We start from the raw sequence: 27,862 nt of genomic DNA, 5'->3' as shown, positions 1-27,862 counted from the left end.
GCAGCACCAGTCTGAATCATTATTTTTCTGCTATGTGTGAGTTGCCAAGAAGGATTATTAAGGGGGAAAAAAAAGAGAGAGTCTATGCACAAATTAAGATTGGGAAAGTGGGAGTTGCCTTACTTGTCAGGTGAGTTAATAGATTCTTTCTGCTCTGTGGGGTGGCACCACAAACACTTAGTGCTTTCTGCTGTGCCGATTTAATTTTTGTCTCTTCATTTACCAGGATTATTGCCTAGCAAGGTAAGTGCAGATCAAAATTGTTTACTCACCTCTAACTAATATCCTTGTAAAATATCAGCAAGTGGGATAGAAAGGCCAGTAAGAAAAAAATAATATTTTAAACTGTGGGATGTATTTCTTTTGTTTCATTCAGTAGAGCTTTTCAGTTCCATCCAAAGCCAATTGCTTTTCCTAAGTTACCTTCCTTTCCACTGAAAGGGTGTATCATAAATAGTGAATAAGATCAGGTAGCCGTGGTTGAAAAGAGTAGGAATGATTAAAATCTTCATACTTTCTGTTGTAGAAATTACTTTCCCTGTGTTACAACTGGCTGATTGTGTATTACATGGTCAAGGCACCCTTCAAGTGTGTTTTAGGATTTAGACTATTAAATTGTTGTAAGAGCCTCTGCAGCAGAAGGAATTTTCCTGTCAATTTCTATATGGGTGTGTACACTCTGCTCTGCTTTCTGTGTACTATGACTACTCCTGACTAGGTTGCGCTGTGGGGCTGGGATGTTAACCTAATAATCATTTTGATTTTCAACCTGGCTGTTTAGTCTCCTTAATTCACTCCATATGTACTAGGCACAGTAAATTTTTTGGTTCAATTTGTCTCCTTTCCCCAAAGTTGCTTTCTCTTTCATATCCCCTGACACAGGACCTTATTCTTCTTCCAATAAAATCAGTGTAAAACTCTTTGCTCCCACTGAAGTCAACAGAGCAGGCCTGCACTTTTAAAGAAATGACAGTTCAGAGGAGATCATATCTTTCACGTGTTCTCCTTTATACATCACTGGATGATCTGCCAATATGAAAACTAGTTTTATTTTCTTCTTCTTCTTTTAAAAAGGACAAACAAAATCCTTCTAGTTCTTTTATACCTTTCTTCCTTAAGGGTTGAATTGAGCCCATTTTTGTTTTAAAGGTCAGTGTCCTACACATCAAGCATGGACATGGGAGGTTGACACTATTTACTCTACTCAGTGAAAACTTCCATTCAGTTTCAGTCTTAAAGTGAACATCTTGGTTATATTGACAGCTCCGGAAATTCAAGTCTGATCATTATTCCCATGTGTAGATAGCAGCAACACAGGGTTCCACGCACTACCCCACACAAGGGTGCCCTATGCTTCTTTCAGGGGACTGCTTCTCAGAATAGATGGTCCTTCTCCATAGCTGATTTAACTGCTTCTCCTCTACTTAGACTGCCGACAAGTATGTCTATTTGGTAGTTATTGTATTGTAGATTACTGTCCGATGAAGTGAGCTGTAGCTCACAAAAGCTTATGCTCAAATAAATTTGTTAGTCTCTAAGGTGCCACAAGTACTCTTTTTCTTTTTGCGAATACAGACTAACATGGCTGCTACTCTGAAACCTGTTTTTTACAAAGTGGCCTGAGACCAAAGTCATTTCCCACAGAGCACTTTCACAAAACTGGTTACTGCTGAGTCTGATTCATCTGGATTCAAAATGGGAGACGCAGAGATTAAGAGCTTCCTATCATATTACCAGTCCTCTGAACCATGCAGGTCTCAACATGAATATCAATATTCTCCTGGTTATTACCTATTGTAATAGAGTATGCTATGTGTAGATCTCTGATTAGGTTTGCTTTTTCTTTACTATCTGTGAAGATTTTTGTTGCATTCAGGAATGAAGTTAAAACTCTGTATTGCACCAAGAAACTCCTTTCTGTCAGGAGTCCTCAAACTTGTTCTAAAACCTCCCAGCTATTTTTGAAGCTTTTCTATAAAGTCTTGTCCTACCAGTTTTTTTTTTTTAAATCAAATGCAAGGTCACAAGCTAACTGTGCTTAAAAGATGCCACTATGCCTTGGCCAGCTGTACAGATGCTAACCTATTATTTCCATAGGGTGGGGAAGGAAGGACACAGAAGGAGTCTATGCTGCAGTTTTTTTATTCCCCATTCAATTTTTTCTTGACTCCTCCCTGTGATTATAGATAGATTCATAGATTGATAGATACTAAGGTCAGAAGGGACCATTCTGATCATCTAGTCCGACCTCCTGCACAGCGCAGGCCACAGAATCTCACCCACCCACTCCTATGAAAAACCTCACCCATTCTGAGCTATTGAAGTCCTTAAATCATGGTTCAAAGACTTCAAGGATCAGAGAAGCCTCCCTCAAGTCAACCATGCCCCATGCTACAGAGGAAGGCGAAAAACCTCCAGGGCCTCTCCAATCTGCTCTGGAGGAAAATTCCTTCCCGACCCCAAATATGGCAATCAGCTAAACCCTGAGCATATGGGCAAGTTTCACCAGCCAGATACCCAGGAAAGAATTTTCTATAGTAACTCAGATCCCATCCATCTAATATTCCATATCAGGGGATTTGGCCTATTTACCCTGAATATTTAAAGATCAATTACTTACCAAAATCCCATTATCCCATCATACCATCTGCTCCATAAACTTATCAAGTAGAATCTTAAAACCAGATAGATCATTTGTCCCCACTGCTTCCCTTGGAAGGCTATTCCAAAACTTCACTCCTCTGATGGTTAAAAACCTTCGTCTGATTTCAAGTCTAAACTTCCTGGTGGCCAGTTTATACCCATTTGTTCTTGTGTCCACATTGGTGCTGAGGTTAAATAATTCCTCTCCCTCTCCTGTATTTATCCCTCTGATATATTTATAGAGAGCAATCATATCTCCCCTCAACCTTCTTTTAGTTAGGCTAAACAAGCCAAGCTCCTTAAGTCTCCTTTCATAAGGCAAGTTTTCCATTCCTCGGATCATCCTAGTAGCCCTTCTCTGTACCTGCTCCAGTTTGAATTCATCCTTTTTAAACATGGGAGACCAGAACTGCACACAGTATTCTAGGTGAGGTCTCACCAGTGCCTTGTATAACGGTACTAAAACCTCCTTATCCCTACTGGAAATGCCTCTCCTGATGCATCCCAAAACCGCATTAGCTTTTTTCACAGCCATATCACATTGGCAGCTCATAGTCATCCTATGATCAACCAATACTCCAAGGTCCTTCTCCTCTTCCGTTACTTCTAATTGATGCGTCCCCAACTTATAACTAAAATTCTTGTTATTAATCCCTAAATGCATAACCTTACACTTCTCACTATTAAATTTCATCTTATTACTATTACTCCAGTTTACAAGGTCATCCAGATCCTCCTGTATAATATCCCGATCCTTCTCCGAATTGGCAATACCTCCCAGCTTTGTATCATCTGCAAACTTTATTAGCACACTCCCACTTTTTGTGCCAAGGTCAGTAATAAAAAGATTAAATAAGATTGGTCCCAAAACCGATCCCTGAGGAACTCCACTGGTAACCTCCCTCCAACCTGACAGTTCGCCTTTCAGTAGGACCCGTTGCAGTCTCCCCTTTAACCAATTCCTTATCCACCTTTTGATGTTCATATTGATCCCCATCTTCTCCAATTTAACTAATAATTCCCCATGTGGCACGGTATCAAATGCCTTACTGAAATCTAGGTAAATTAGATCCACTGCATTTCCTTTATCTAAAAGATCTGTTACCTTTTCAAAAAAGGAGATTAGGTTGGTTTGGCACGATCTACCTTTTGTAAAACCATGTTGTATTTTGTCCCATTTACCATTGACTTCAATGTCCTTAACTAATTTCTCCTTCAAAATTTTTTCCAGGACCTTGCATACTACAGATGTCAAACTAACTGGCCTGTAGTTACCCGGATCTTTTTTTTTCCCTTTCTTAAAAATAGGAACTATATTAGCAATTATCCAATCATTCAGTACTATTCCTGAGTTTACAGATTCATTAAAAATTCTTGCTAATGGGCTTGCAATTTCAGGTGCCAATTCCTTTAATATTCTTGGATGAAGATTATCTGGGCCCCCCGATTTAGTCCCATTAAGCTGTTTCAGTTTTGCTTCTACCTCCGATTTGGTAATATCTACCTCTATATCTTCCTTTCCATTTGTCATGCTACCATTATCCCCAAGATCCTCTTTAGCCTTATTAAAGACTGAGGCAAAGTATTTGTTTAGATATTGGGCCATGCCTAGATTATCTTTAACTTCCACTCCATCCTCAGTGTTAAGCGGCCCCACTTCTTCCTTCTTAGTTTTCTTCTTATTTATATGGCTATAGAACCTTTTACTATTGGTTTTAATTCCCTTTGCAAGGCCCAACTCTACTCGACTTTTAGCCTGTCTCACTTTATCCCTACATGTTCTGACCTCAATTAGGTAGCTTTCCTTGCTGATCCCTCCCATCTTCCACTCCCTGTATGCTTTCTGCTTCTTCTTAATCACCTCTCTAAGATGCTTGCTCATCCAGCTTGGTCTACAACTCCTTCCTATGAATTTTTTCCCCTTTCTTGGGATACAGGCTTCCGATAGCTTCTGCAGTTTTGATTTAAAGTAATCCCAGGCCTCCTCTACCTTTAGATCCATAAGTTCTTCAGTCCAATCCACTTCCCTAACTAATTTCCTTAATTTTTGAAAGTCAGCCCTTTTGAAATCAAAAACCCTAGTTGCAGATTTATTTTTGTTAATCCTTCCATTTAGTTTGAACTGAATTAGCTCATGATCACTTGAGCCAAGATGGTCCCCTACAACCATTTCTTCTATGAGGTCCTCGCTACTCACCAAAATTAAATCTAAAATGGCATCCCCTCTAGTCGGTTCAGCAACTACTTGATGAAGTAATCCATCAGCTATCGCATCTAGGAAAATCTGAGCCCTATTATTATTACTAGCACTGGTCCTCCAGTCTCTATCTGGGAAGTTAAAGTCTCCCATGATCACGCAGTTTCCATTAGTATTTACTTTATTAAAGACATTAAAAAGGGCTCTATCCATATCCAAATTAGATCCCGGAGGTCTATAGCACACCCCAAGCACTATCGTAGGAGAGGCTTTACTAGTTTTCTTCCCCAATGTAATTTTTGCCCAGACGGACTCTGTCTTATCCATTGCATCGCTTCTTATTTCTTTACATTCTACCTCATCATTGATATACAATGCTACTCCACCACCTTTACCTTTGTTTCTGTCTTTCCTAAACAGCACATACCCTTCAATAGCTGTAGTCCAGTCATGACTACTGTTCCACCATGTTTCTGTTATCCCTATAATATCTGGTTTCACTTCCTGCACCAGTAGCTCTAGTTCCTCCATTTTGTTACCTAGACTCCTCGCATTGTTGTACAAACATCTTAATTTTTGCTGTTTGGACTCGCTCACATTTTGTACCCTATTAGGCACAGTCATTCTACAGCCAGTATAACCTATTAGACTAGTATCCACACCGCCCTCGCTCCTTATATACATTCTCCTACCCACGGCTGTATCCTTTCTTACTTCATCTTCTTCCCTCTCAATGCTAAAATCTGGCGTGGAGATTTTCTGGACATCTCCCATCCATCTCCCCCCAATTCCTAGTTTAAAGCTCTCTTTATCAGTTGTGCCAGCCTCGATCCTAGAAGTCTATTTCCTTCCCTACTCAGATGAAGTCCATCCCGAGAGAACTGACCTCTGTCCGTGAATGCCTCCCAGTGGCCATACATCCCAAAGCCCTCCTTATAGCACCACTGCCTAAGCCATCTGTTGACAGTCATAATCTTGTCAGACTTTTGTTGCCCTTCTCTAGGAACAGGAAGGATCCCGCTAAAGATCACCTGAGCCTCAATTTCCTTAAGCGTCTTCCCCAGCCTAGCAGAGTCTCCCTTAATACTTTCCAGCGAGAATCTAGCTGTATCATTTGTTCCCACGTGAAGGATAATTAGGGGATTCTTTCCCGCTCCCTTTAGGATCCTTTTCAACCTCAAGATTAATGGCTTTACAGTTTGCTTCTTTTAGAAATACACCAGTATAGTCTTTCTAGGTCTGCTAATGGGCTTTCCTTCCGTAGAAGTCCCAAACCTCCTCTCTTTAGCTATTCCTGTTCCTGTTCCCAAGGCTTTAATGGCAAGGAAATGAGGGACATGGCCCAAGGCTTTCTAACCTTTAAAGGGCCCTGATATTCCATAATATTTAATACAGTAGCTTCCTTTCAAACATTAGATATCAAGTTAAAAGCCTCTAAATCTCATATATCTCTGATAGGAGAACCTCATTCACCCATAATCTGACCATGACTGCTCCGTGTGAAAGGATATTTAAAACCAATGATCTGAAGGTATTGATAGAGTTTGAAGCTGGTTCTGCGTGATGCTGAAATGATTTTATTAAGGAAGATAATGCAGACTTTGAATGGTTACCTTAAGCTTTTCCTCACTTTGAAGTCTTTAGCCTCCCTGTTTCTCTGATTCACATTCTTCTGCCTTCTTTTTGACCCAGATGGATTGTTTTCTTCTGATCCCATCTTTTCCCTTCCTCACTTGTTCCTCCCTCTTGATCCCTTCCCTCTGAATACAAAAGATCAATAGATTGAACATTCCAATCTGGACACAGGGTAATACTTCTTCTGTATTTTCTCTAATCTCTGTGTGGATCCAAGGCATGTCCTACCATCAATAGGGATCATAATCTTTGCTAACAGTCTGCCAACTCAGTTGGGTGTGGGGGATGGTGAGGCCTCAGCAGATCTCCCAGTCTCTCTTGGATGTGGACTAATTACTGTCTTCAGATCTGGTCTGCTGAGATTCCATGACTCAGAGGAAGCCTACCATGTTTGTCTTTGATTCCTATAGGACACCACAGTACTTTAGGTTTAAAGATTTGTGGTGGGCCAGCTGCTCTGATTTGATCACAGATGTTTATCCAGACTGATCCAAACCTTCCTTAACATTTGAATTTTATCTGGCTCAAGGTTTAGGGTGAAGTTCAGGCTGGGTATTTTTACTAACTCATTCATCCACCCCAATTAGGGCAGACAAGAGAGTGTGATGGATGTCACCAGAATGAAAGTGCCTTTTGCTTCCTCCCAGTGGGGATGCTCAGGAAGTAAGAACTAGCCCAACCCTAATGCTGAGTAACACTTGCATGGCTCCAGTGAGAGTTTTGGGAGTGGGGGTGGGGAGACTGGGACATCAGGAATAGATTCCTACACTTTCAAAAAGACAAATAAAACCCCACCCTTGTGGGGAAAAGGGTATTGCTGGGGGCTCTTTCCTTTTCCCCTTCTCTCCAAATGCCAGAAGGAAGGGTGGGGTTCAGCCTTTTTTCCTGGCTCCATTTTCAAGAGCTATAAGCCAAGGAGGTTTGTCTGCAGACACGCTGCCCAACTCAGCCACTCCTTGGCTAACTATCATTCATCCAGGAAAGATCTTGCCCACCTACTAGGAGATCAAGTGAGACACTATATGTGCTCTGTGCCTTCCCTGATGTCATTCCTTCATAATCTCCAACTTCTCCTTAGGGCATCATAAACCTATCTCTAGTGAAGACTATCTGTGATTTCTGCCTGCCCTAGAAATTCCAAAGAAGAGTAATACACTACCAGAAAGAACAGAACCAGATGAAAACCCTTTTGGTTTATAACCCACAGCAACAATCTTTGATACATGCATGTGAAAAAAATGATGGATTTGGCACTATTCTTCCAATCCCAATACAGTATCTTAGGGAAAATGATGACACTAGAGCCTTTTGAAATAAACATTCTATGTTTTACTGATGGCAGTCAGGTCACTAGAAAAAAGAAATTATAAATGTCGAGTAGTTTATCACCCAAAATAGAATCCATTTGGCAAACAGCCTCTCAAATAGGATTAATTATTGGATCAATATACAGTACAATGAAAGGTTCTTCATGCAATACTTTCAATTTTCAGTAAGAAATACACTTGATTACAAAAGAAGCATGAATCTTTGGTCATATCCATTCTTGTTTCTCCAACACTATCAGACTTAGCAAAAGAGATGGAAGGGAAGGATTTCAAAGTCATTGTTTTGCAGCTTTTTACTGGAATAAGCAAGAAGAATTTCACTCAATTTAGCAAAATTTTCGTACTCTTACTCTCTGGAAACCAAGTCAGACACTTAACTCACATGCATTTTCACAGAAGAATGATTTGCATTAAGTATGAGAATAATAATTCTATTATGGCTTTGTAGAATCTTCTAGTTACAATCTGGAAGGACCAAATTCAGGTGTAATATTCTATTCTGATGGTGAATAGTTTAGCATTTAAGAAGAAAATCTTTCAGATAAGTTGCACATTTCATTCTACATTTTGTTAAGTCTTGCCAAGGAAGCCAATTGTCCATTATCTTTTTGATGAGGTCACACTTGTACACCAACTCCCATTAGCACATGGCTGGGACCACATTACTGAAAATGAAACAAAATAATCCCTACTTTCATTATACTAGAAGGGTGGGAAAACGAGTTAAAACGTGTGTGCTGGTGATGGGAGAGATGTGTATGTAATAATGCAGGCTGCTTGGGAAGGGTATGGGTATGTAATATTTTACATATATGCACACACATAAAAGTGAATGTGTGTAACTAGCAAGTTCATAAGAGAGAAAGAGACTGTAGGAGAAATAAAAGGTCAATTTTCACCTGTTCTTTCCTCCCTGTCTCTCGTAACTGTTCTATATTTCATGTTTTGTTTAAAGTGGCTATTGAGCCCTAAACTACTACTGAAAGGGAAGCCTGGCTTTTGGGGTATGGAGAAGAAATTTAAATAAGTAAATCCTCACTTAACGTTGTAGTTATGTTCCTGGAAAATGTGACTTTATGCGAAACGATGTTGAGCAAATCCAATTTCCCCATAAGAATTAATGTAAATAGCGGGGGTTAGGTTCCAGGGAAACTTTTTTTGCCAGACAAAAGACATTGTATACATATACAGTATAAGTTTTAAACAATTTTAAACAAACAGTTTAATATTGTACACAGCAATGAATGATTGTGGAGATGGGTCAGACGGTGGGATATTTCCCAGGGAATGCCTTTCTGCTAAATGATGAACTAGCACTCAGCTGAGCCCTCAAGAATTAATATGCTGTTGTTAATGTAGCCTCACACTCTACAAGACAGCATGGACTGAGGTAGGAGGGAGGAATCACAATAGATACAGGGCAGTAGCTGCAAACACTTCCCTGCAAAAACTGAACATGATGATGAGCCCACGCTACCCAGCTGGAGCACACCACTCCCTTCTCCTGACAGCACATGCATGGCTGCACAGGCACTGACTTTCCAAAGTGCTGGGGGGGTGCGTGCATGAGTGAGAGAGAGAGAGATGTGCATTGCCCCTTTAAGTACGCTGACCACATTTCAAGTATGTTGCCCTTTTAAGCAGATCAGCCAGTTCAGACAGGAAGCAACAGATTCCTGCAAGCTTCCCCCGTTCTGGGGTACGGAGCGGGGGACAGGGGCAGGAACAGGGGGACATCAGCACCCCTCCCCTTCCCGCCCCCCAGCAAGCAGGAAGCTCTGGGGAGCAGCTCCAAGGCAGAGGGCAGGTCAGGAGCAGCACAGCAGTTGCGGGAGGACCACCTGAATTGCTGCTGGGCAGCTGCTGAGCCACATATCTTACAGGGAATTTAGGGGAGCTGATGCGGGGGCTGCTGGCCTCGCCTGGTTCTAATCCCCATGAGGAGGGGCTGGTCTTCCAGAGTATCCTGCAAGCAGTGGACAAAGCAGGCAGCTGCCAAAGGACATTATAAGGGAGCATTGCACAATTTTAAACGAGTATTTTCCCTAATTGATCAGCAACATAACAACGAAACAACGTTAACTGGGACAATGTTAAGTGAGGAGTTATTGTAGTCCAGGAAAAGGAAAAAAAGATAGAGAAACTTAAAAGCAAATAAGTCAAAACAATAAGTGCTTTTCTCTTTTCTTTTCTCTGCTATTTTCTCTGAATGCTTTTCTCACAATGGAAGGATACACTGCATAACTTTTGCTTCTCAAAATTTAAAAATACATTTATGTAAGAGCTCAATACAAAATGTAAAATTAATGAGCTATACTCTACTAGGAATAAGCCATGCCTGTCTGTGGGTCTGAGTGTGTGGCATAGATTTGGTTGCAATTCTTGGGTGGTAGCAGACACATGGCTCTCTGCCTTATGCCTCACAAAGCATAAGGCATGTTTCCAATGCCTTGTTTGCACACCACAATGTGGCATACAGCTTAGGTAAAAATGTGATAGAACATTCATGGCATATGTTTACCAAAACATTTGGTATACTTTGAAAGGTTGCTGGGAAACAGGTGCATCTTGGAAGCAAATTAATCCATTGCCAATAATCACTGACGCTAAGAAAACCTTGCAAGAATGCAGTATAAATTAGGTGTGTTTTTTAAACAGGAACCTGGTATGATGCCATTTGGTTGCTTATATTATTAAATTGTGCAATACATTTCAATAATCTTTTTACATAGTATCTTTTATAGACAAAAGCTATCTCCAAATTCTTTACAAAAGTGAGTCTAGAATTACATATAGAAGTTAATTAAAAAGCAATCAAAGCTATTTTTCTTATAAAAGGCCCTCTCTAATAAAATAACCTTGACTATTAAGATGACAAGTTAATTCTAGTGTACAGGAGACACTAATATGCACACATATGTAATCCCATACAATTTACAAATACTATTGTTTATTTCAGAAGTCTCTACTAAACAGCAACGGCCACATTTTCAACAGGTCCTCTATGCAGCATCTCTCTGCGTACATATAGCAATGTGCATGCACACCACACCTACATAGTTTGTGCATACAAATGTTAGAATTTACAGTCAGAAGTCTTTGCACTTACTATGTAAATGGAGGCAAGTGTGTACAAATTCTTTCACAATGTGCAAAAAAAAAGAGAATTTGCTACATGCAATATTGAATAGGCTAGTCCACATTGCTAGTGGTTCTCATTGCAGTTCCAATATACTCTGCTGCTTGTATCCACTGGGATTAGGGTTGCCAGGTGTCTGGTTCTCAAGTGGAACACCCAGTTGAAAAGGGACCCTGGTAGCTCTGGTCAGCACAGCTGTTAAAAGTCCAGTTGGCGGTGCAGCTGGGCTAAGGCAGGCTCCATGTCTGCCCTGTCTTCACGCGACTCCTGGAAGCAGCCAGCATGTCCCTGCAGCCCCTAGACAGAGAGGTGGCCATGGGAGCTCCACACGCTAACCCCACACAGAGCATTGACTCCACAGCTCCTATTGGCCGGGACTGCAGCCAATGGGAGCTACGGGGATGGTGCCTGTGGGCATGGGCAGTGCGCAGAGCTCCTTGGTCCCTCCATCTAGGGGCCGCAGGGACATGCCATCCGCTTCCGGGAGCCACGTGGAGCCAGGGTGGGCAGGGAGCCTGCCTCAGCCCCGCTGAGCTGCTGACCGGGAGCCTTCTGAGGTAAGTGCTGCCCGGCCAGAGCCCAGACCCCAACCTCCTGCCCCAGGTCAGAACCCCCTCCTGCACCCAAACTCCCTCTCAGAGCCTGCACCTCCTCCTGCACTTCAATCCCCTGCCCTGAGTTCTCTCCTGTACCCCAAACCCTTCATCCCCAGCCCCACCCCAGAGCCCACACCCCCAGCTGGAGCCCACAGGTCCTCCCGCACCCCAACCCACTGCCCCAGCTCTGAGCCCCCTCCCACACTCTGATCCCCTCAGCCCCAGCCCGAAGACACCTCCTGCATCCGCAGCCCCACCCCAGAGCCTGTACCCCTAGCCGGAGCCCTCACAACCTCCCTCACCCCAACCCCTTTCCCCAACCCAGTGAAAGTGAGTGAGGATGGAGGACAGCAAGCGATGGAAGGAAGGGGGAATGGAGTGAATGTGGGGGTGGAGCCTCAGAGAAGGGCAGGGCAGGGGTGTTCGGTATTGTGCGATTAGAAAGTTGGCAACCCTAATGGGATCTTTTCTGGTTATGATGACAGAGTTGTAAAATAGCTTAGTAAATGTTTGAGAATGCAGCAAAAGATTAAGTAGCTAGTCAAGTAAAAGGCCCATCTCAAATGGAAGTAAATAGACTGTGAAAGGTTCACTGAAACTTAGAGAAAACCTAAAGGTTCTTACAAAAGTAGCTTTCTCCCTTTCATGTTAAGGGGGGAAAATTCTGGATGTGGATCTTCAGGATCTGAACCTAGAACTTAACTTGGAGGCAATATATAAAAATGCGAGATTGTCTGGATTCACTTACGTTTTTAACAGCCCTACATGACAAATTTTTGTTATAATTTTGCTCTCTTTTCTGGTAACAGCACTCTCACAGCTAACATCCATCTTCTAGACATCATAGTATTGGCGACAGAAATGGCCCAAATTAACTAAACCAATGGGCCATATTCGTCTGTAAATTCAGAGGAACGCTTAAATCCTACTAATCAAATTTGGCTCATAGACTACAGTACAGCTGAGGTACACCTTCTTACACAAGGGCTGAATTTGGCCCAAATCTGTTCCCAATAACTTGACAGTCTACAAGATCAAAATGTTCCCAAACACTTTCATAGCAAGGACCACATTTTAATACAAAGATTGTCTCATGGACAATCCCTTCCTGATTTTACAGATCACCTAAACATCCCTGTGGCAATGACAGTAATTGCTTACATATAAAAAATCTTAGGAAAGCAATTGCAATGTAAACAGCTGGAAATGATAAGTCAGCACCCTAGCTGGGATTTCCATAGAAACCTAAGGGAGTTTGGTACCCAACTCCCATTGAATTTCAATGGGATTTAGTCTCAAAAGGATACAAAGTGCACTTAACTCATTTAGGCTTCTTTGAAAATCCCAGCCTACAGGACTAGCCTGCTCTTTGCTGAGCACTAGTGTGAGGACCGCCAGTCACAATCTGGGAATGGGAACTTCTGCTCTAGAAGATGGACATGCACAAAAATTCATCATAGGCTTTGATGGAACAGTTCATTGTGAACCAAGAGACACAAAGGTCAATGAAACAAATAAAGGGGTGTTTCAGTGTCCGGGGTACCTAGAGCACAGGAGAGGTACCTTTTAAATCTGTGTAGTTTAATTGTAGACATCAAAAATAGATTAAATACAGATTTGGCCCTTTGTGCCTCAACATGCACTGTTTTATCTTGATCTGACCAAACTTCCCCCGCTTCCCACTGCTGTTATGATGAACAAATCAGTGTTGCACCCCAGAAATCTTTACAGAATGAGCAAGTGGTAGATTTTTTAGTCACCTTGGTCTTTTTTTTTTTTTCCGTTTCAGGAAAATGGCTATCGATGCTTTGCGTCTAGCAAACACTACCTTTGCAGTTGATATGTTCAAAAAATTGTGTGAGAAGGACAAAACAGCCAATATTGTTTTTGCTCCACTGTGTACTTCAACTTCTCTTGCTTTGGCATATAAAGCTACCAAAGGTGACACCGCAACCCAAATGATAAAGGTGAGCCTCTAGTTTCACTTTTAGGTATAAAATTATGCAACTGGCCATTATAGACTATGTATTTACTTATTCTTTTTAAAGTTGAACTCCCCTGCTAGGTAATAGTATACAGTAAAATCTCTTCCAACCTGTGTATGTGGGGGAAAGCGCATGGTTTAGGTGATATTGGTCTATTGCACCAAGGCTTGCATCTCTTTCAGACCAGGGTTTACTCCTGGGGGAATTTTGTGCCCCAAATTTAAAATTTTGCACCAAAAAAATAAAAATTCTGTGCACAATATTTTAAAATTCTGCAAAATTCTGCGTATTTTATTTGTCAAAATAACACAATAATCATGCCAGTTTCAGTTGGTAATTTATTTAAAAATACCTCTCAACAGCTATGTCTATAACAATACAGACAACAAAAAAAGATTCAGGAAATGTTTTTTGACAAATAGATTCCTTACTAGACATAGCAATGCAGAACTCTGAGTAATAATTAATTAAAACTAAAATACAAAACCATATTTTCCCTCACCCCTCAGAAACAGTGCAGAGGCTTGGGGGAATCAGGGTTAATGGAGGAGCTTAGGGAGAGGAAAATAATTGCTGGGAAGGAGCCTGTGTATGAACTTGGAGGGTTGTAAACAAACCCTCCTGGCCTGTCAGCAGATTTCCCTGACGGGCCATGTGCCAAAGCTGCCAATCCCTGATCCATCGCCACACGTCCTTGCATCCTCACGCAGCCACCCCTCCTCCTCCCATCCCCATGTATCCCTTTATCCCCCTCTCCTCTGTATTCATGTGACCCAAACCCCCACTCAGCCACCCCCTCCCGCTGTGGCCCTGCATCCCCTCCCCCAATGTGGTCCTGTACTTCAGTCAGCTAGCCCCTCCTCCGTCCCCAGGTGTCCCTTGACTCTCTCCCCCATCACCATTTGTCCCTTTGTCTCCACTCAGCCACCCCCTCCTTCCATCCCTATGTGGCCTGAAACCCCCACTCAGCCATCCACTATCCCCATGAATTCCTGCATCCTTCTGGTTCCAAATGAAGTGTGTGGTTGACTGGTCAGTTTGTACTCTGGTGTTCATAACTCCGAGGTTCTACTCTAAAAGTACTTAATTCCATTGGCAATAAGATTCACCCTTTCCCCTGAAAGTAGTCAAGAGAAGCTTAATGCAGTAGAACAAGCAGTGATGACCCATGTGGACACAGCTACAGTGCACTGAAAGGTATGTAGTGTACTTTGATGTACTGCCTTTGTGCTCTGTAGCAGTGTGCTTTGATGTACTGGTAGTGCCCTGTTTCAGTGTCCACCCTGGGTGCTACTACGTGGCAAACTAGTGTGCCATAGACTCTTCCTTTCCAGGTGCCAGTGTCCCTGGATAAAATAAGCCCTGATATAGCTCTGGAAGTATTGCTGATGTGCAAACTGCTAAAGAGTCTCCCCCTGCTGGATAACTTACAGAGTTGCAGCTTTACTAACTACTTCATATATGCTGTATTGCCATACAGATATATTTCCCATGCTTAAACAATAGCAATCAAGGTATGGGGCTTTTCATGAGGAGATAATGGGTGAGGCTTGGCCAAGACAATTTTTCTATGGTTACAAAGACAAACTGGAAAGAAGATGACGTAGGCTTGGAGCTTTTCTTTTTTCTGTAGGAGATGCGCGCCTCATTGGTATTTACACAACATCTCCATAGAGATAATGCTCTATATATTAGCCAATCAAATTTCTGGAATCATACTTGAACATTTCATCAGTCATTTTGTGTTCTCTCTTATACCTGCTGAGGTGGGGCACTTAAAGGGTGACACTTGCAGGGGAATAAATAAGGTGGCGGGGGACATAGTGTATGCACACTGGCAGTGAACGGATTACATCTACTGGGGAAGGAATGATGTGGGGAAAAGGCAATTATACTCTACTATTGCCTGTCCCTCATTTCAGGAACTTGAAATAGACACTGTAATGACCAGTGGGGAGTCGATGAGAGCTGGGCGGGGCTTTTTATTTAAAACAGTGTGACAAACTTAATGCTATTGATTAATTTACATTTAGAAGGCGATCTTCAAATTGAAACTGCTAGAAATTCTCCTCCCACTGTCCAAAAGCAAAATCAGCGCTTACATTTAAAGGGGTAGCAGTATAGTCAATTCTCAGGATTTCATTGTGACTTTTGTAATATTTGGTGATTTTCTTAAAGCCCTGGCTCTTAGAGGAAGGCAATTAGTAAAAAAAACCCACTGCTTACATTAAAAAGAAAGTTTCTAGCCCTCATAGTTGCTGAGAAAAGCATAAAAACATGACCGGAGTTTACCTGAAAGGCTTAGAAACCAGAAGACAAAAAGAATCCACTTTTTTTTTTTTTTAAATCTCATGATCCTTTGGAACCTGACCATGATTTTTGAATGCTTGGACTTTGCATTTCTGAGTTAGCTACCCAATTGTCAGCTGTATTTTTCATGTCACTGTAGCTGCTGGCATATGATTACTCTTTAAGCAATTCTGCTTCCGCTTCCCCTCCACCCCCAAATAGTTTATATACCATTGGGTTGTTTAAAAACTGCTCTTCCCTGTTCACTAATTCTTTGGAAGGTGTAAATGCATAAGAAGTTTGAACTACTGATATTTCCCTACCTTAAAGTTATAATTTAATAAAGCTTCTGTAATTTGCTTCAAATGTTTAAAAAGTTTCAGCTGTCCTGATCCTAAGAATGATGTTTTCTCAAGCTACAAGAGGTTACTCGAAGTTTTTTTGGAGGGACTGGAATTTGTGGACACAGTGACAGCCCAATGCTGAAAAGACAAATGTGATTAGCATCACTTGCATGACTAGTCCTATTGATTTCAGTGGGACTACTTCCACAAATAACGTTGCAGGATCAGGACTTTAGCTTTATGTGAGATTTGCAAACAGGGCTTATAAGAGGAGAAAGAAGCTTTGTTACCATTGTAAATATAAGGAGCAATGACAGTGGCCACATACTAGTACTGTTTATTACTGAACAGCTAGGGGTTTTAAGTCAAGAAAAACGCATAATATCTTAACATGTTCATTAACAGGCACTCCATTTAGAAGATGTCAAAGATGTTTTATTTGGGTTCCAAACAGTAACGTCTGATGTTTCCAAACTCAGCTCTTTCTTTTCACTGAAAATGGTCAAACGGCTCTATGTAGAAAAGTCTCTTAACCCTACCACGGTAAGTAGTTAAGGAATACATTTGATAGGCTGCTTGGCCAGTGTATTGATTGGCCATACAGACCTTATGGTTATTTTAACATAATAGACTGTCTCTGTTTGGATGTTACTGTATTGGCCTCAGAATTAAAATGTCTTAAACTGCATTTTAAACAAGCCAACTTATCAAAATGCCTAGCCTACTGTTGACACTAAACAAGTTATTAATAATAAAAAATCTCTCCCTATCCATGCTATTGTAGTAACTTTAGAAAGCAAGCCCCCTTACTTAAAATTGACAGAATGGTAGTTTACTAATTTCTGTCTAGCTATACATTAGCATGGACTGTTGAAATAAAAAACAAAGTTACAAAGTCAAGTGCTCAGAAATTACAAAATGCCAGAATTAAAGTTGCCCATGCTGCCTTAACTCTGCTTCCTTGTGCACAATCATTATGATAATCTTTAAATATATGATTACATCAAAATTTTCCCCTTCCCCTGGGTCTCCCTTTCCCATCAAACATAAATGACTTTTCTGTGTCTTGAAGACCCTGCACAACATAGTAACACTATTAATCAGCTTTAAAATGTTACTGTCTGAAATTGTTTTACCTAGGACAGGGATTCTCAACCTTTTTCTTTCTGAGGCCCCCCAACATGCTATAAAAACTCCACAGCCCACCTGTGCCACAACAAATGGTTTTCTGCATATAAGAGCAAGGGCCAGCGTTAGGGGATAGCAAACAGGGCAATTTCCTGGGGCCCACAGCACAGGAGCCCCAGTGAAACTACATTGCTCAGGCTTCAGCTTCAGCCCTGGGTGGCAGGTCTCAGGGCCCTGGGCTTCAGGCCCATGTGGTGGGGCTTTGGCTTTCTGCCTTGGGCCCCAGTGAATCTAATGCTGGTCCTGCTTGGAGGACCCCCAGAAACCTGCTTGCAGCCCCCTAGGGGGCCCCAGACCCCTGCTTGAGAACCACTGACCTTGGAGACTGTAATCACTTAAAGATAGTTAAAAAATCTATTTCTCTGTTTTTCCAGGCTGAACATTTAACAGGATTCTGTGTAGTGTCAATTTCATCGTTTCTCCTAAAGAGTCAGTTTCACGTTTTCATTTTGGGTCATTTTCCTTGTGATTGTAAAACCACAATAATTAGAATGGGGAGCCAGGGGCAGTCTGTTACCTGAAACTATTTTTTTTACTGACATCTGGAAACTGATTTGATATCAAGTTAGTATCACTTTAAATTAAGAAAAACAAGACCAAATAATTACTCTATAACTTCCACCAATTACAATTTCTTTTCCCTAATATCAGGCTTGAAATTTTCAAGTACAAGACATGCTTACATTTTATTTTAAAGTATTGAGTGGTTAGTGGAAGCTAACTAAAAGGCTCTTGTGATAATACTCTTTAGCGGGTATATTAGTCTTTGTTAGATCTGTATCACCTGATGACTCCTATAAAGGGTCACCACATGGAGGACCATTCAATTTTTAGGGTCACCAGGAAGAGCTATAGTGTTATGATCTTAAATAGGCATGCATTATAGAATTACAATATTGTAAAAAAATAAATAAAATTGCCTATAAGCTGCACGCTATATAAGTATTATTGTATCTGCTCCCTATTTGTTTAGTAGTAATATTTGTTATTAGATGGAAACATTGTGTCAAATAAGAAACACCATCAATTAAGTAATGTACAAGGTAGAATGTTAAAGTTTTATTGTAATTTTACCTTTAAAAAAAGTTAAAAAAAACAAAAAAAGAAAGTGAAAAAAATTAAGTTTCTAGTAGCAGCATTAACACTTCTGCATTGCACATCCTGTGTGGTTTTATGCTAAGTCTTTTATGATGAACAGCTATATATTAAGCTACACGTTTATCCGACAAACAGGAGCTGAATTACTACATGCAATACTGGTACATCAGCATTACATTGGGAACCTTAACTTAGGCATTTCCTGATTTTTGGAGACTTCCACTGTGCAATTAACTTTGCATTAACAGGGTTTATTTGCATTTAATGTGCCAGATTGTTTTACAAAGGAAAATCATTAAGGCAGCATCAACTCTTAGAATAACCTCATATAATTAAGATGGTTAAGAACCTTTTCTGCTAACTTAAACATTTACATCAGGTACGAATGTCAGCTTCCTTACAGCTGCATAAATATTTAAACTTCCTGAAATCTTTACAGTAAAAAGGCTTTAAGGCACAATGGGCATTTATGCTGGGTTAAGGATTTATGTAACCTCAAGTTCTTCAGATCTTAAATTCGTGAGCCCAAAGGTTCAAAAAAAGAGGGTGTATAAGTGTGCCCCTAATTTACATACACACACATTATTATTACATATATCAAGTTTTGAAGCTCAGCTGTTTTTTTTTTTACTTGTGTGGGAAAAAACAAGTGTGACAAAAAGAAAAAGAAAGTGATTGTTTTTTCAACTTGCAAAACTCAAAAAGGGCTGAAGAGGTTTCATTCAAAATTTAAAACAAACAAACAAACCAACCAACCTTCTTTGGACAGAACTCAAACATGGAAAATTTCAGCCCCAAAGCTTTTTTTCAGAAAGCTAAAATCCAGTGAAAACAATCATGTAAACTGTAATCATGTAAACTGTTTTTCAGCCTTATTTTAGTGGAGACCTAAAAGCATCCATTAAACTCTTCAAATATATTGTCAGGATGTTGAGGATGTAGATTGTGTGAATAGTCTGTTTTTACCAATCATTTGCAATAGGAAGACCATGGATGTGATGTCATTTTATCTTCTCAAATTGTGGTAAAATGGGCACTTTTTAAAGGCCATAGGTCAGTTTATTCCCTCATGTAATACAATTGAATCTTTCTCCTGTTGAACCTCTGAGTTGATAACAATCACAGGATCTCTCTGTGTCAAATAAACCCCTGAGGTAGAATTGCACCAGGGATGTATTTGACTCTGTGTATCTTTCAGGAGTTTATCAATGCCACCAAGAGACCCTTTCCATCTGAACTGGAACTAGTAGACTTCAAAGAAAAAACTGAGGAAACCAGGCAGCAGATCAACAAATCTGTGTCGGAGCTAACCGATGGCAAGTATAGTTTAATACAGGAGACCCTAGTTAACGTCTCTGAAGAGAAATGCAAAAAGAAAAGGAGTACTTGTGGCACCTTAGAGACTAACAAATTTATTTGAGCATAAGCTTTCGTGAGCTACAGCTCACTTCATCGGATGCATCCGATGAAGTGAGCTGTAGCTCACGAAAGCTTATGCTCAAATAAATTTGTTAGTCTCTAAGGTGCCACAAGTACTCCTTTTCTTTTTGCAAATACAGACTAACACGGCTGCTACTCTGAAACCTGAAGAGAAATGGAAATTCTGTTCCCTTGTGACATTTTTTGTTAACATTTTCAGACATAAATATATAGTGAAAGAAACAGGAACATGCTTTTTTTAGCGTGATCCTTAAGATAAAGATGTTAAATATATTCTGATCTAGAAAAGATGCAGTAGTGAAACTGAACTAAAGGACTAGATTGTGAAAGCCTTCCTTATCCTGGTGAGAAATTACACATTTGACTTCAATGGGTCAATCTGAGAGTAATTGCTCTTTGATGTAAGGGGTTCACATTCTGGCCTAAAGAAACATTCAAAGAATCGTATTAATAATTTTAATCCAATATATGACCTGCTTTAAAGTTATATGCTAATGGAAAATGTTCCCCAGATTCCAGATTTTGTGGGGGTTTTTCAATTAATTTCATATAGGCCATTCATTCCTTGACCTGTTTGCTGACATAAAGGTGCCAAAAGGTAGAGATGTTTCCTTATCTGGATATGTCTTTATGTAAGAATTGGACTGAGATCACTTACTCATATCAAAAAGGCCACCAAACAGCTGTCAGAAGTTAATGATATTTTGGACACCGCCAATGGATACCAGATTTGAATCAGTGACCAGGAGACTAATGGTCCCAGGACAGAGCGTGCAGAATTCCTTAAGGGGGTTGCATTCCCAGCTCTTGCCAACCTGCTGCTGAGTTTGGTAGCACAGAGCTTGATAGCACTGTGTATTTATTGAGCACTCACAGGATTTCTTGGTCACTAGTAACCCCAGTGGTAGGTCTTTAAAGTTAGATGTACATGATTCAGGTTTTCATTCTTCCAGAACTGGCACAGATGGGATTGTGCAAGTAGCTTGTACTGCCTATTTTGTGCCTAAAACTGTGCATAAAGAGAAGTTATGAGTCTAGAATGCTGTCAATCCAGTTCCTTTCATGACATTATTAAAATTTTAGAGTGTCTGGAAAACAAAACAAAAACCACACTCATATGACTTTAAAGCATACCATGCGGTACTTAGTAGTGTACTATAACTGAAACAGCACTTCTTGCTTTTTTCCATTTGTCTGATACCATCTCAATCTGAAATTAGCAGCAACTGGCTTTGAACTTTGCCTTTTGCTCCCTGTATTACAAACTGTATCTCAAAGACACTTGCTATAGAAGGCTGCAGCTCACTAGCCCCTTACCCTTCTGTATCTAGTGTCTGAATGGCTGCAGCTCTCTCATAATAGCACTTGCTATTTACCCATGACCACAATGGATCAAATTCATTAAGCTCCTTTACTTCCAAGACAGTTACACCCAAGATGAATTTGGTCTCCAGTCCTTAAAATATTCCTTGTAAAAAATGTAACCAACTATAAAAATAAAATAAACACCTGTAACTATTTCACTAAAAATGAAAGTTCAATAGCTTTTAAGAAATTTATTTATTATAATATACCCAATATAGGAAAAATCATCTGGATTTCAACACCACATAAAACACAAAATAAATATTTTGCATCATTTCGAAGTGCAGGTTCTCCCCCCCCCCCCCCCGGGTTGTGCTACAAATACTAAAATCACAAGTAGGGTGTCTTCCTCTTGAATTAAATTTCCTCATCTGTGAGTACAGTATCTAGCCAACCCTAGTATTGTAATCTGGCAGAGTAATCAACTATTCGAACACCAATATTGCTGTATTCTATTAATGACATGCTTTTTTAAAAAACGTGTGCATAGGTAAAATGGAGAACATTTTGTATGAGGGGAGTATAAATGACCAGACTAAGATCCTCCTGGTTAACACAGCTTATTTTGTAACAAACTGGATGAAGAAGTTCCCAGAGGCACAAATCAAAGAATGTTCTTTTAAAATCAACAAGGTATGTTTAAAAAAGGCATTTAAATAATCCTGTTTCAAAGTAAGTAAATGTTTGGAAGAATTGAAATAGAAATCTTCAGTATTTCTATGCTGTCATGGAGCTCTCTACTGAAACTTGTTTTGTAGCCTGGGTGCTTAAACGAGTTAACATTTTAATGGGTTGGTGGTTTTATATAAACCTTTCAAAGACTCAGTTTCAAAGACCCCACTTCATTAGTTTCTATGATCTGAAAAAAACTTACCAGATATATTTTTCTCTATGCTGTGAAGTTTACTGCACCACGTGTTCTCAACCTTCTTCTTTCTGAGTCCCCCCTCTCCAACATGCTATAAAAACTCCATGGCCCACCAGTGCCACAACAACTGTTTTTCTGCATATAAAAGCCTGGGCCGGCGTTAGAGGGTAGCAAGCAGGGCAATTGCCTGGGGACCCACAAAGCTCAGTTGCTCAGGCTTTGGCTTCAGCTCCAGGTAGCAGAGCTCAGGGCCCTGGGCTTCAGCCCTGCATGGCTTTCTGCCCAGGGCCTCAGTGAATCTAACACTGTCCCTGCTTGGAGGACCCCTGAAACCTGCTTGCAGCCCTCCAGGGGGCCCCAGACCCCTGGTTGAGAACCGCAGTAGTACACTAATAAATTTGTTAGTCTCTAAGGTGCCACAAGTACTCCTTTTCTTTTTATGACTAGAGTGTCATTGACAGAAAGGGTGACCGTTAACTGCCATTATGTGAGCAAGGGAGAAGTGCAATCTCACAGGCAACTGCACCCCAGAGATTGTAACCAATACCAGAAACTGCACCCTAAACCAAAGAGGTAGCCAGTGCAGGGCACAGAATATTGGTGTTATATACTCAGAATGGCTCCCCAGCTCGAGACAAATCACTGCACTAGCTGAAGACTTCACATACTCGTGAAGTAACCTTAAATAGCTCAGATTATGGAAATCCAGTCTAGAAGTTACAGAACAGTAGATCACTGTGGTGGGATTTGTGTCAAAGAGAATGGTCACAGCCTGTGGGCCACGCAGAGACTGAAAAAAGTACAACACACTACAACTAACTCCTGGTGATCCAGAGACATCAATGACTCCATCATAACCCAGAGACTGTTAACAGCACTGGTGAAGGCTAGTTGCACCTCCCAGAGAAGGCATACTCACAGTTCCTGCCCATTCCTTAGTCCAAATGCTTCCCCCTACCCATCAGCAACATTTCCATTTTATCAGAGTGGAGACACTAAGCTGGTTTCTAAAGGGAAAGCACAGACAACAGTGTCTGGGCTCTGCAGGGAGATGGTGCAAAGCTATCTAGATCTTCACGTTAGAGCTTTGGAGCACCTAGCTGAAGGTCATCTACAAACTAGGAACATTTCAGGCCAATGAAATGTCATCTAGTGAAATAGCATGTCCTTGGCATGTGTAATGTGGACCGTTATTTTCTTACTGGGTCAATGATATGTTGGTCCAGCTCAAGATCAGTTAATAGTTTTGTTTGACAGTAGTCAAAATGTTAATGACAGGGAACATTTGGCTGTATTGTATGGTTGGACCCCCAAAGTTCCTTCCAGACTAGTACTAAAACAGTTTATGGAAATTGTAAGGTTCTTTATAAAATAGGGGCACTCTTATTGCTTTCCGCTTGTAGCAGAGTTGTTGCTAATTTTTTGCTACCCCATGCTGATTATGTTGTGCCTCAGCCATTGGCATGTCTTCAGTGCTTTAGGGTACTGATATTGCAATGCCCTTTAGATGTTATACATTGTAATTTACAGTGAAATTGGTACCAGAGGCCACCCATCTGAGGCAACCTCCTGTCTTCAGAAACCTCCCCAAAGTGTCCCCCAGTCTATTAAGTAGAATCCTGATCCACCATTATTAGAAGGCCATTTCCACCCATGTTTGTCATTCTGGAATGAAGGCAAACAAATGCCCCAATCCAAAGAAATGATGCATAGGTACCACTCTCATCCAAGCACACACGCTTTCCTTCCTTCCATCCCATTTGTGAAAGAAAGGGGCTGCCAAGTTGTTCCCTGTATGTTTTACAGACTGAAACGAAACCAGTGCAAATGATGAACCTGGAAGCTACATTTTGCTTGGGCTATGTAAAGGAATTAAAAATGGCAATCCTTGAGCTCCCTTGCCTCAACAAGCACATGAGCATGCTCATTCTGCTACCAAAGGAGATTGAGGATGATACCACTGGCTTGGAACAGGTAAGAGAAATAGACAAGGTTTAAGTGTTATTTCCAAGGGAAGCATTTCATTTACAATAATTCTGCTTCTAATGTATATTTTCTGTATTACTCTCAAGTTACTAAGAAGGGAACAAGATATTGGTTCCTTAGGAGTTAATCGTCTCCTTCTGCTTCTCTGCACCTGATGTCATGTTTGTGAAATTGTATTTCCACCTCAGCTAAAGGAAATGAATCACTTGGAGTGCTGTGTCTAGGACTAAGTGTTTTTGTAGAGCCCACTAGGTGCCTTACTGCATCTTTAGGCACCTAAATACCTTTAAAAATCTGGCCCAGAGATCTAGTTTCCATATTAATGTATGTGTAGCCTGGTGATTATAGCAAAGCACTTAGACCCAGATCCACAAAGATACTTAGGCTTCTAACTTTCACTGAAATTAAAATTCGCAGTGTATTTGAAGCCATGTTGGACCCAGGATGTCAGGGAGACAAGGTGGGTGAGGTAATATCTGTTATTGGACCAACTTCTGTTGGTGAGAGAGACAAGCTTTAGAACTTACTCAGCATTCTCAAAGTTTGTCTCTTTCACCAACAGAAGTTGGTTCAATAAAAGATACTATCTCACCCACCTTGTCTCTCTATTGAAATAGAAGGTTGTTAGGAACCTAACTATCTTTGTAGGTCTGGGCATTCCAGTCATGATTATTGGGTTCTCTTATCAGCTCTGACCCAAACTTGTTCAAAGTAAAAAAACAAGTCACTTCACTTTTCATGCCCCAGTCTCCCTCATTTGACAATGGGTATGTACTAGTGATTTATTATACAGATGAGAGGCTTAATTAAGGCTTTTAATGTCTAATTTTGAGCAGAGGGTGCCTGACTATCTCTAACAATTTGCTTTTTCACTGTAACTGCACACAAACTGGAAGAAATTTTTAAAAGCATCCTCTAAAGAGGAACGACATTAGTGTCATTTTATTATAAAGTTATAAATTGATGTGGTTCACCACCATTCACAGCTCAGACATTAAGGGTCAAGGAGCCCCACTTACCTCTGTGCTACTCACTGTGAGTAAGGATCTCAGAATCTGGCCCTAATCATGTTAGCACAAGCATAAGCACATGCAGGTCTGTGGGTAGTAGCATTTATACATGGAATTTGTGTTCAGATCATGAGCCTTCCTTTAATTCAAGTTCATCGTGGATTCCAATGAAATTGCCTGCTCTGCACACCCCTCAGGTATTGGGCCAAATAAAATATCTGAAAACAAACACTGACAAAGCTGATCTAGATCCAGATCAGAATTTTGAAGCTTGAGTCTGTTGTCTAGTTCAAATGGCAGCAATTCCTTTGCTCGTGGGCTTGGGAATCAAGAGGCCTTGGCTCACGTATCAGCTTTGCCTTTTCACTTTCTACATGGCCTTGGGCAAATCACTTAACCTGTCCTTCCCAATTTCCCTGAGGTACCTACCTCACAGAACTATTGTGATGATTACTCACACAGTACTTGTAATGTGCTAAGGACCAGATTATACTCATTTAATGGAGTTACTGTAGAAACCTACACCAGTGAGTTAAACCAGAGTTCTATCAATGGAACTGAAAGCACCATTTACCCTTAGGCATGATAATTACTATATATCAAGGGCAATTTTAAGTCCCTTATCTTTGGTTTTTGAAGGGAGGAGGACAGTGAGGAGGGTCTTTTTTCCCCTTAAACTGACCATTGATATGCTCACTTGCCTTATTCTTTCAGCTTGAACAGGTGCTCACTCCTGAGACGTTAGTACAATGGACCAATCCCAGTGTGATGGCCAATACCAAAGTGAACGTGTTTCTTCCCAAATTTAAGATGGAAGGGGATTACGATCTGAAGCCTGTTCTGGAAAGCTTGGGGATGACAGATATTTTTAATGAGAATGTAGCAGACTTCTCTGAAATGTCCGAGACTAAGGGCGTAGTTTTGTCACAGATCATCCATAGAGTCTCTCTGGAAGTAAATGAAGAAGGTGCTGAATTGAGAGAGGTACCAGGATATCGGATCCTGCAACACAAAGATGAATTTAAAGCTGACCATCCATTCATCTTCTTGTTTAGGCACAACAAAACTCGCAACATTATTCTTTCTGGCAGATTCTGTTCTCCTTAAATAGGGCATATATTGAGAAAAGCAGAATCCGTTTGTTGTGATTCTTATTTCTGTAAAGCTTTGCACTCTGAGTACCACCACTGAAAGGTAATCTAAGATGTTCATATATCAAACAGGCAGCACCATGTACTTTTCACATGCAGCAGTCATATAAAACGATGCAATTTAACTCCTTTTGTTTCACTCACCTAAAATAAGGAATTTACCACCACACAGGAAATCTCATGTCTTTTATCAGGAAATACCCCATCTCCAGCAGCAAACAAACATTCTCTGATGCATTTCTTTTTCTTTTCTGATGTTTCTCTGATGCATTTCTTTTTCTAAAAGAAAATTAAATCAAAGTACATTTTCCTCGAGGAAGGTGAATTGGAATTGGTGAGGGATCTGGAATTTCATAATGAAAGCTGGCTCAGTTTTCTATAAATTTACCTTGTGATGTATCCAGAATCTTCCCAAACCTTTAAAGTATTCCTACTTCCAAAAAAGTAAATAAATAAGTATGTTGACATTTGGGATTATAGCTCTGATCCTTCGGTTGACTGTGCACTGGTGTGCTTGAGTGGAACAGTGAGACTCTATCTGGGTTGAGCAGTGTGTCTACACAGTCTATTGGAGGACTGGGGCTGCCATCTGTAATACGGAGTTAACAATTCTTATTCACCTTCATAAACTGCAGCGATATCTAGGGAAGAAATGTGCTAGACAATAAAATAATTAATGATATTACCTTACCTAAAGTGGGTAAATTAACCTAGACTGAACTCCATATTCCCCAAGTGAGAAGCAGGTAAAGTCAGTTTACCCTCGACTACACTACTGCTCAGTGGCAGTTCCAGCTATAAAGAGCCTATGTTGTGCATATTCTGAAAATGAAAACTGGAAATACTGAATGCACCAAACATTTTCTATGGAGCTAGAACTGCCACACGTCTCAGGCTTGTGTTGCCTGTCATTTCTGACTTCAGAGGAGTAGTTAAAGACAATCCCCGCAATTAATGTGATGTGTAAAAAGGAAATCCAGACATTAACATGGATTAGATTAATATATTTAATTCTTTATGCAAGAATGGAAAAATGATATTTTTTTATGAACAAGGTCTTCAAGCTAAATATAACAGCACTGTAAGTAGGTTTAATTTTTGGCTAAGGTCTTCCTGCTGCATGTGTTCAGTATTAGTTTACCTTATACCATTCAGAATAAAGCATTATAAAAAGAAGTGTGAGTTGTCTACTTTTAAACTGTGGTTCAAAGGCCAAAAATTGGTTTCTGTTATATTCATGCCCACCCTTTAATCCTGTTCTATTGATATTGCAGACAGATAGGAGCTAGACACACTTTGGATATATTTTTTTTGTTTAAAAAATTGTTTTGTGGTGAAAACAGGAGATCAGAAGGGTGGTTACTGCATCTCCAAATACTGAATGAGTTTTTTAAAGATATTGTGCTAAAGCGGGTTATGTAATGAATGGATCACTGATGGGGAGAGATTGGTTAAATAGCGCGTCTCTTCCAGCTGTTCAGATCAAATGTAAACTGGAACTTTATTTGGAGTTCTGCGTTTTTCTAGGAATGAGTTTTCAGCCAAATGCCTGCAAAGCCCCCAAAGTCAGTATGGTGCAATTGGTCCTTGTCTTCCGGTA

The 27,862-nt window shown here is 40.5% G+C and overlaps 1 protein-coding gene across 1 annotated transcript; it reads left to right on the top strand.

Annotated features, from left to right (window-relative positions):
- Window positions 1–161: 161 nt before the first annotated feature.
- SERPINB5 (serpin family B member 5) lies at window positions 162–27,430 on the top strand. Its single transcript, XM_043508413.1, has 7 exons — window positions 162–243; window positions 13,328–13,505; window positions 16,562–16,699; window positions 19,641–19,758; window positions 21,738–21,880; window positions 23,922–24,089; window positions 25,826–27,430. The coding sequence occupies exons 2-7, from the start codon at window positions 13,332–13,334 to the stop codon at window positions 26,216–26,218; spliced, it is 1,134 nt and encodes a 377-aa protein (XP_043364348.1). The 5' UTR covers window positions 162–243; window positions 13,328–13,331; the 3' UTR covers window positions 26,219–27,430.
- Window positions 27,431–27,862: the final 432 nt, after the last annotated feature.

This window comes from Dermochelys coriacea, chromosome 2 (assembly GCF_009764565.3).
Source record: "Dermochelys coriacea isolate rDerCor1 chromosome 2, rDerCor1.pri.v4, whole genome shotgun sequence".
NCBI lineage: Eukaryota > Metazoa > Chordata > Testudines > Dermochelyidae > Dermochelys > Dermochelys coriacea.
This window is presented reverse-complemented; position numbering and strand designations above follow the sequence as displayed.

Bases quoted from the DNA above. Each gene is read 5' to 3' on its own strand.
- SERPINB5 (XM_043508413.1), top strand. From the start codon at position 13,332: ATGGCTATCGATGCTTTGCGTCTAGCAAACACTACCTTTGCAGTTGAT. The intron at 19,759-21,737 runs GCAAGTATAGTT...ACGTGTGCATAG, and splicing joins TGTGTCGGAGCTAACCGATG to GTAAAATGGAGAACATTTTG. The intron at 24,090-25,825 runs GTAAGAGAAATA...TTATTCTTTCAG, and splicing joins ATACCACTGGCTTGGAACAG to CTTGAACAGGTGCTCACTCC.